Below are 10,350 nucleotides of genomic sequence, written 5' to 3'. Positions count from 1 at the left end.
GAAATCTAAAAAGCTGCCTTACACATGCTCATTACTAGCATGCTAATAAGCATGCTAGTCTGAAGTACCAATAAGCTACGGTTACACATGCTACTTACTAGCACGAAAGCGTGCTACTATTGCGCTAATGCTACATACTAGCATGTATGTGCAGGACACGGGCTACTATTAAGCATGGTTATTTAGTGGCATACTGCTGCAGTATGCTTGAAGTACCATGCTACTTCAAGTAACTGAAGTACCAGTAACTAAACTAAAGTAACTGAAGTAAGTAAGTGCTAGTAACGAGCATGTGTAAGGCGACCTGTATGCCACTAAAATAAGGAAGCTGAATAGATAGCAGCACGTGTCCTATAAACACATGCTAGTAGGTAGCATTTGCTCAACAGTAGCATGCCTTCGTGCTAGTAACTAGCTTGTGTAACAGTAGTTAAATTATCAGAAAACATTGGAGAAATTATTTTGACAATTAAACTAAAAATTATGAAGATACCAATGCTTACCTGGCTTCGCACGCGTGTTTTTTTATTATTATTATTCGACTGGATGGCAAACGAGCAAGTGGGTCTCCTGATGGTAAGAGATCACCACCGCACATAAACATCTGCAGCACTAGGGGTATTGGGAATTAGATAAAGCAGTTAAATTGAAATTTCGGGATTTTACAAAACTGCCGTGGGAGTTACATCTTTGTTGACGTTGCGTTATAAACTATAGTGCCAATTTTCGAGACTCCATACTCAGCGGATGAGATTTCAGACATTTTGTCTCGATCCTGTGAGAATATCGGGTTTAAAAGTAACATATGTGTTACTCCGGCTATACATACCAAATGGCATTCAAAACCGTACAACCGTTTTAGCGTAAAGGAGTAACAAACACACACACACACGCACACACACATATACACACAAACATCCGTAGTTATAATATTAAAAATTTCGGCGCATGACGTTACGCCGTGCGACGCTTGCGGTGTGACGTCTCAGCCCCCCGCTCTCGTGTCCTAAATTTTCAGATAAACTAACTCGCGGATTAAATTGAATTTATTTCTTTTAATCCAGGTATTTACCCAATTGTATTTATGCGCCCGAGTTGAAAAACTTCTGCTCTGCGAACAAGGATGTTGTAGTTGTTTTATGTGAGGACTAGATGGCTCTGGGAGTCAAGTAAACGATAATTAAAGTTAAGCAACTTACACTCGGTTTTGACTGGATATTTCATTTCAAATATGGGGTCAAGAATCGGTTATAATTAAGTACACCAGCAAATAGTTTTTGGTGAAATAATTCTTCATATTACGAAAAAAAAACAGGTTAAAATGTAAAATTGATAACAGCGCCACCTAACGGCACATTGATCGTGAGCTAATGTTTTACTTGTGCATTTGTGATTTGTGATGCAATGTCTATAACTATCGTGATTTTCACTCATAATTAAAATACCACAAACGGGACTTATCACGCTAACTAAACTCACCCATGCAAACGCTGGACTCGCGCTGCTAGGCAGACTTGACACCCCACAGTTTAGTCTACTCGTGACCACGGCCACTGTAATGTGGTCGAAACGTCGAGGTATAATTACTCGTGTGTTTAGCGTGATAAGTCCCGTTTGTGGCATTTAAAATTAAATTTATTTTTCAGAATACAGTAAAAAGTACATACGTCTTATCATAATTATAACTGTTGTATGCTGTTGTCCTTGTATTCAGCTTGCAAGCAAGCGTACAAATATTTCATTAAATAAGCTAAAGGTATTTTTATAATTTAATTAAAATAAATACTTAATAGCCGTGGTGGCCTAGTGGTTTGACCTATCGCCTCTCAAGCAGAGGGTCGTGGGTTCAAACCCCGGCTCGCACCTCTGAGTTTTTCGAAAGTCATGTGCGGAATTACATTTGAAATTTACCACGAGCTTTGCGGTGAAGGAAAACATCGTGAGGATACCTGCACAAACCTGCGAAGCGATTCAATGGTGCGTGTGAAGTTCCCAATCCGCACTGGGCCCGCGTGGGAACTACGGTCCAAGCCCTCTTGTTCTGAGAGGAGGCCTGTGCCCAGCAGTGGGACGTATATAGGCTGGGATGATGATGATGAAATACCTAATAATAATAATAAATGTCCAAAAATAATGTCAATAATATTGCCTATAATTTAAGTAGTCCTTGACACTATAAAAACATGATAAAAACACTTCGTCAGTAACCATTTCGTGAAATTGCGTTTGATTGCGTTTCATTTGTAATGCCCTATGTTTGTGACTGTCTGTTTGTCGGCAGGCTTTCCTCCACTGGTACACGGGGGAGGGGATGGATGAAATGGAGTTTACAGAGGCAGAGAGCAACATGAACGATCTGGTCTCCGAATACCAGCAGTACGAGGTTTGTACTACTTTTTAGTTTTATAGTCAAGCAAAAACGGTAGCCTTACTACTGAGGCGGAGAGAGATCGACCAATCCCTGCACGGCTGATGTGATGAGGCAGAGACGAGATGTGGATTCAAATAATATGATTGGTCAACCACTACACGTCTCTTCTCCGCTCCGCTCGCTTCCGCCTCAGTGGAGCCGCAGCCTTATAGTTTTGCTACGTCCGTCTGCCTGTCCGTGGCATTAGTTATTCTGTGCCATGGCTTAGCTCAGGGTTTCTCAAACTTATGGCTCCACGTACCCCTGTTAAAGTTTCTAGACGATAGCGAACAAAATAAAGTAATAAAATTGACTGTTGGAGAAAATAAAAAATACAAAAAGACTCCGAAAACCAATCTTAATCATCTTGCTACTCTTGCAGCCTGGTGGTTTTTGGAGTCACTTAAACCTTGTCGCGAACCCCCTACCGTCGAATAGCGAACCCCTAGGGGTTCGCGTACCCCACTTTGAGTAACCCTGGCTTAGCTTAAGTAAAACCCCCACACCTTTGATTGCAGTAACATGCACTTAGTAAATAATTAAATATTTTTTTATTATATATTTTCAACATTAAAAAGTTTCTCTTAAAAAAACATTTTTAATACAATTTTTTTTGCTGACTTACCACTGAAGAGTTCCGTCCTGCGGAGACGATCCTGGCTGGACCATCAGAATTTCACTGCCAGACTAGGCTCACATAAATATGCTAAATTTGAAGTTATTCTGACCATTGGGAGTGGGTCAAAATTCGGTTGCAAGATTTGACCCGCACGTTACAGTCGAACAAATTAAATCATCGCCCAGGATGGAACCTTTTAATAATCAATTTCACTACAATTTCCTTGACAACATATGAGATGTCAACATGACATTAGTAGCACAAAGATTCCACCCTGGGTCGTGATTCAATTTGTTCGACTGTACCTACGTATAAACATACTTATATACTTATACCCCCTTAAAGGGGCTCCTAGACGGGCCATATTATTTTCACTGCAATGAGGGCTATCGCGTATGAATTCGCCGCTAGAGGCGCTAGTGTAGCGTGAGGTCTCCGAAATGTCAAATCTCATAGTTTTTGGGTGAGCTACGCGGGTTTATTTATAATTAGAATAATTTTGTGAATATTTTTGCAATATCTGAAATTAATTATGGCAAATATGCGTTCCGGGGCAATGAATGTCTGTGTTTTGAGTCAGTTTTGTATTTCAGAAACCTTTGTCCTCCCTTTTTTCCGAACAAAACGAGGACTATGCAACACTGTGGTGCTCGATATTTTTATGGTACGGTTTTAAGGTGTATTAAATATGATTTTAATCTAAACTTTGTTTTCACGCCCGTAATAACAGACTTTGAAAGCCATACTTAAAAACCTCACGCAACAGTGCGCCATCTAGTGAGACAAAAAACGATAGCCCTCATTTGTGGCCGGCAACTATTGGTGTCCCTCTCTTACTCACATGTTAGACAGGGACACCAATAGTTGCCGGCCACATATTGCAGTGAAAATATGGCCCGCCTAGGAGCCCCTTTACATACAGTACAGACAGCTTGTAAAATACGATATCCATACTAATATTATAAATGCGAAAGTGTGTGTTTGTATGTTTGTCCGATCCGTCGCTCCGTTTCGACGTGATTTTTAGCATAAAGATGGGCCAAAGAGTGACTAAGGCACTTGTCCCACCGCCGACGATGAGCGAGAAGCGAGTAGAGCGAGTAACTAGAAACGAGTGGGCGAGCAGCGAGAAGCGAGTGTAGTTTTGTCGCTGGCTGTAAGCGAGTGTTCGCGTGCGACGGGCGATTACTCGCTCCACTCGACTCGCTCGTGCGGGGCGGCCGCCAAGCTGACATCGCTGAGCGAGTATCTATAGCTCGGCGAGTTTTATAGCTCTTGTCGCTGCGACAAAAGATGTAAGAGCGAGTTCTCGCCGACAGTGTGAACAGCCAGCGATCAACTATTAATATATGTGTCTCTTTTACTCACACAGGATCTTATATCTTTTGTTCGTTTCTTGAGCGAGAAAATAGTCGATAGCCAATCGTTTCCTCGCTAGCGGTGAGACAAGTGCCTTTTATCTTAGTTAAATGCAGTACCCCTAGTGTAAGTTTTCGGTTACAAAATACGTCTCGATCGCGTTCGCGTTAAAATCTCAATTTATATGGAACCACGAACAGAGCCTCTAGCGGAACGTTTGCGATGTTCGTGTTTCCATACAAATTGAGATTTTAACGCGAACGCGATCGAGAAGTAATTTGTAGCCGAAAACTTACACTAAGGGCACAGTTCCCGAGGCAACAGCGCGCGATAACTGATTCTACGCGCGCGAAGCCGCGGGCAAAAGCTAGTTTAAATCATAAAATTGATATTGTTTGGCAGGAGGTGGGCGTTGAGGACGGGGAGTTCGATGAGCAAGAGGAGATGCCGGCCGACGAGTACACGGAGGAAACTCAATAACCTAGTCAGTGCGCGCGCGCATCCGTACAAGCGAGCAACGCAGAAAAGACTGTGTTGCCAACAACGAGCCAATTTCCTAAAAAATAACGAATTTAATGAACTAAAACATCAACTTTGCTCACCCGCGACCTTATGATAACTAAGTTTATGCAAGATATGCGTGTTCATGCAGTTCCTCCACCTCCACACTGTAAGAACACACAAATCACAGAAACACATCACCACCAGCACAATACACTGGCGCGTTTCGAACTCAACCAGGGCTCATGTTCAGAGCAACACTGGTACACCATGCTGACAGATGTTAGACTAACAATATTTTAATTCACTTCTTCGTATCCGCCGTCAGTTAGATTATTAGAAAATATTGGCCACCTATTTCCTTTGTTTGTTTGAAAAAATAATACATCTCCAATAATTTGTGATAATGTATTCTATCCTGTCGCAGAAATCCCCATTCCTAATTAAAGCTGTCGAATACCGTATTGACTAATTAAATCACATACGACCAATCATTTAAATCGGTCAGTATGGGAAAGTCTCAAACTATAAGACATACGAAGATCTGTTCTTAGGATCCATGTCCTCGATTTTAGTAACAAGAAAAACTGCATTCATACATTAAAAAAACTTTTAGTCAGTTCGGGAATCAAACCCGGTCGTTTTAAAAATTAAAACATACATCTTATTTAGTTATTTCTATTTGGATATTGGTAGTGTAGGCACAGAATATATTTTTTTATACGACAGGAAGGCAAACGAGCAAGTGGGTCTCCTGATGGAAAGAGAATACCACCGCCCATAAACATCTGCAACACTAGGTGTATTGCAGATGCGTTGCCAACCTAGAGGCCTAAGATGAAATACCTCAAGTGCCAGTAATTTCACCGGCTGTCTTACTCTCCACGCCGAAACACAACAGTGCAAGCACTGCTGCTTCACGGCAGGATTAGCGAGCAAGACGGTGGTAGCAATCCGGGCGGACCTTGCACAAGGTCCTACCACCCTACAAAATATAGAATATGAAATAGTACTAACGTACACGTATTAAATTACGAACGTACTAACGTACGTGGTGTAGGTACCGTAGTGTACCAATCAATGTTACTATGAAACATGATATTTAGAAGAAATAAAATGCACTGTATTTCATATTCTTTAATAATGCAAGTGTTATTTTTCAAAACGTCTGGGTTCGATTCCCGAGCTGAATACAAGTTTTATTAAACTTATGAATGCAGTTTTTCTTGTTACTAAAATCGATTACATGGTTCCTACGAACAGATCTTCGTAAGTCTAATAGTTTAGACTTTTCCATACTGACCGATCTAAATGAGCCATCCTGTGTCGATTCTAAGTCTGGGCTTCTATGGAACCGTGCTATAACATTCAGAGGTTATAACTTTGTCATAGTTTTAAGATACTGTTTTGTATATACATTGTTGATTTATACACCTGGCATTGGGATTGTTGATAAATGTAATATTTAAAAGTGTGTTAATTTTAATGAACTTTATGAGAATTTTGGACACCGCCTCAGTGGCGGACTAACAGGGGGGCGGAAGGGGCGGCCCGCCCCGGGCCTCCGGTCTTGGGGGCCCCAAATGCCTCCGCGTTCCCCTGATCAAATCCTAAACAAGACTTTAATATTGTGCTTAGTTACAGTCAGGCAAAAGATTTGGACACAGCCAAATTTGCAAAAATATGAATGCACCGCCTTAATGTAGTTTTAAAGTCGCGTTACATATTTTTGTAACTTTGGCCGATGACGATATCTTTGCTTACTTTACCTACATTTTTTTTAAAGCTGGGGGCCTCATTCAGCTTTGCCACCCCGGGCATCTAACGGGCTTAGTCCGCCACTGCACCGCCTTTTACTTTTTTTATGTATAAGGCTGCGTCTCCACCAGGGATGTGCGAGGAATGTGATTTTCATGAACCAATAGAAACGATTCATTTACCTCGCCTCGCACAGCACATCTTTGATGGAAACAACTGAGCGAGGCGAGGTTAATGAAGTGTTTCTATTGGTCAATGAAAAACATTCCTTGCAACGCATTCTCGCACATTTCTGTCGGAAACGCTGCCTCGCGGATTTCTGGTGGAGTCGCCTGGTCTTCCTATTTGTATGTGATACAGCTTGTGCTAAAAAATATTTATTAAAAATAACTTATTTATTATATGTTTACTTAAATCTGACTTTTATTACTCTTAGAAGAGAAATATTAAAGTTTTTAGTATTTAAGTTTTTTTTTTATTTTATACACAATTAAGTAGGTATCTTGTTATTGTTATCAGACTATCTGTCAATACCCTTTTTATAACGTTTTAAACTTTCGTGATTTTCAGTCATAGTCAAAATATCACCAATGGAACTTATCACGCTAAGCCACTGCAATGTTGCCGAAATGTCGAGGTAAATATTACTCCTCATGTGTGTTAGCGTGATAAGTCCCATTGGTGGTATTTTGACTATGAATACCCGTAAAATTCTCAGGAACGCGTTGATATCATAAGGTTGAGTCAGAAGTTTAATTTTTTCACTGTTCCTAGGGGTAGCAGACCTCAGTTCATAATGTTCCTGAAAAAAAAAGGTCTTGACAGACAGACAGACGGCAAAGTGATCCCTTAAGGGTTTCTTTTTTATTCAGGTACAGAGCCCTAAAAAGAGGATATTAAACTAAAATTGTGTCACTTTCGTATCATATACCTAGTTATTTTATTTTGATCTGATAATATTGTTCATCTTTTTTATATACCTAAACATTCTTATATTTAAAAATAAGAAATCCCAGTGCCAGCTCTGAAATAATTTATATCCATGTTTTGACATATTTGAGAGTTCAAATAAAATATCAATGTTGAAATCTAAACTTTTTTACTTACATTGAATTTGATTTTATTTACAGGCTTTTCAGGTACTTTGTAAATTCTAATGTTATCAAATCTATCCACATTTAAATGTTCATTAATATTAGTAATAGTTTCTACATTAACTGATGTGCAATCTACTATTTCTACGTTCGAATTTTCTTTTTCTACCATATTTTGAATGTTGCCAGGAACATTTTCTACTATTTTGGTAGTTTTTTTCTGACTGTCACTTTCTTGATTGTCTTCATTTGAGATAAAACATGGTTTAAACTTCTCCCCTTCGTGTTTATATTTCCTTTTTCTTACTAACCCATTTGCTTGTATTATATTTTCTTCTCCCATATTTAATTTGGGTGCTACCTTTTCGTCTTCAACTAATTCAACCTTCTCAACAACAGGCACCTCTTCTTTCTGTAAGTTTTTCAATCGCGCTAACACATCATATTTTCTTTGGGCTAGTTTTACTCTAGTTTCCTCTAAGCTTTCTAATTCAGGTGCATAAGTTACATGTAAAGAGCCACCGTAGAAATTCTTGGTGTCAAGCATTTTCTTTGCCATCCGAGCTGACTGTATCCTATCAAAAACCGTGTGGTAAGTCTCGGTAAACTGCTCAGCTTTATGTTCTTTGGTTATGGTAAAAAGTTTTAATTTGCCAAATTTGTGGAACAGCGCTTTTGCTTCCTGCCGGAGATTGAGAGCTGGGACGCCAAATATGAGTAGATGGTTCGATTCACTGTTTATCGTGTAGACCTGAAGACAAATTAGCAGTTAATGTAATGATGTTAGGCTTATTGGCGGAGTCGATAAACTACAATATGGCAGAAGTATTTTAACTTATTTAAAACGGACTAATTACTGGTCTCTATCTCACCTGATATGAAGATGCAGCTCACTGGCTCAATTGAAATTTAGTTTTTAGCGATACCTCGCTAAATACCTTTGATATTTTTACAAATAAATTAAGCCAACCAGCCTTTATTATTCACGTGATCTACGTGGTTTTACTATAGTTGATTTCTTTACGATCAAGATTAAAACTAAAATATGCATTACAAACGAAACTCAAGAACAGTGCAACTATTCAATAGTGACTTTCATCATTTTTGCATCAAAATTCTGATAAAAAATAATTTCTTTTATTAATATTGTGTGGTTATTCTGTTATATTAATATTACCACTTAATTTACAAAATAAAGGCAACAAATAGTTTCAAATCACATCAAAGTATACAAATAATACGAAAAAAGTATAACCTTAACTGCAGTCAGTTTTCGTCCTTGCCTGTAGGGTAGGCGCGTCGTGCAGAGCGGCTGTTGCTCGTGATGAGGTAAAAGAATCTTTTCATCGCTATTTTCTTCCATCATTATTTTAAAAACGCTAAATATGAACGAAATACTGTTTGTTTTCGTCCAATGTAATACTACCGCACTCACTGACATATTTGTTATGTCAATTTGACAATGACAGTTATCTTTCGTTCAGAAACAGTTTTCAAACGCCTTCGCGCTGTAGTATATAATAATAATAATAATAATATCACGGGACAATTCACACCAATTGACCTAGTCCCAAAGTAAGCTTAGCAAAGCTTGTATATACACACACAGAGTACTTTATACATATACTGAAATATACACACACACTCTTCACTCATTTATGGCGCTGTGCGCTGTCATACTTTTATTTCGCTTTCTAGATTTTTTTACCGTCCATCGGCATAACTTCTAGCGTGTCTACTCTTTGTTTCCGTCAATCGTTCCAAACTATACTCAGCGGCAAAAATTTGGCCCACCCTTCATACAAAATTACCGATTCTGCATACATTGAGGGCCAGATTTTTTCCGCTCAGCAACCGCTCATTATTAAATAAGGGATAATTTCTTCTTAGCACATAATAATATATAATCTGTTAGCATGTGTTAGTTTAAAATATTTTATGTAAAACGTACAATTTTTTACATTCATACATAACATGAAATATGAAAGAAAGAAAAATGATTTATTAACGGTCCCAACAGTACCACCACCAAACACAAAAAACAAAAATATATTACTATACAAGCAAAATCACAATAAATTGTATGGTGATGACACCAATTGTCACCGAAAAAGGGTCTCCACTCAGCATGTGTTGCTACACAGTGGAAAAAATAAATACAGTGGTAAATTTAGAGGAATTATTCCGAAATTTTTACTCATAAGTTCTTTCAGTTTTTTTTTAGTGATCTGCTGGGCTAAGGCAAAGGCAACTCCTCTTGATCGCCACACTTCCCGGCCTGGCGCTATTATATTTTTGCAAAATTATAAGTAAAACATCAGCTCATCAATAAAATAATATATTTCTTTATTAAAACATTTTTTACATCCATTGTAAAACAAATGCACATACCACAGATACGATACAATACATGCAACATTAAGTATTCCTAGACTTCGATATTAAAGAGTAAAAATTATTATTAGCGCAAAAATTTCAGTAAGTTGTTTTCTACTCTTAATCGCTTAATCGTCCTGCTCTACACTTAGAACTAAAATTCTAATTGACAATCTACACAACGAAAATTATGTATTGGCATACGGAAATCGGAACCAAAGAGATTACAACAA

The 10,350-nt window shown here is 38.6% G+C and overlaps 2 protein-coding genes across 2 annotated transcripts in view; one reads left to right on the top strand and one right to left on the bottom strand.

The window, feature by feature from the left end:
• LOC141444506 (uncharacterized) overlaps positions 1 to 6,522 on the top strand; it is a 25,364-nt gene extending 18,842 nt beyond the window's left edge. Inside the window, exons 3-4 of the mRNA XM_074110054.1 lie at positions 2,282 to 2,383; positions 4,791 to 6,522. Coding sequence (XP_073966155.1) covers positions 2,282 to 2,383; positions 4,791 to 4,868 — 180 coding nt within the window. The 3' untranslated portion in view covers positions 4,869 to 6,522. The remainder of the gene's footprint in view (positions 1 to 2,281; positions 2,384 to 4,790) is intronic.
• Positions 6,523 to 7,729: 1,207 nt separating this feature from the next.
• Positions 7,730 to 9,109, bottom strand: LOC141444750 (uncharacterized). Its single transcript, XM_074110384.1, has 2 exons — positions 8,997 to 9,109; positions 7,730 to 8,492 (listed from the first exon to the last, which is right to left on the bottom strand). Exons 1-2 carry the CDS (start codon positions 9,105 to 9,107, stop codon positions 7,737 to 7,739), a joined length of 867 nt encoding a protein of 288 aa, XP_073966485.1. The 5' UTR covers positions 9,108 to 9,109; the 3' UTR covers positions 7,730 to 7,736.
• Positions 9,110 to 10,350: the final 1,241 nt, after the last annotated feature.

Source organism: Choristoneura fumiferana, chromosome 30, assembly GCF_025370935.1.
Source record: "Choristoneura fumiferana chromosome 30, NRCan_CFum_1, whole genome shotgun sequence".
Lineage (NCBI taxonomy): Eukaryota > Metazoa > Arthropoda > Insecta > Lepidoptera > Tortricidae > Choristoneura > Choristoneura fumiferana.
The sequence above is the reverse complement of the archived record's forward strand: the minus strand, read 5'-3'. Positions and strand labels throughout refer to the sequence as shown.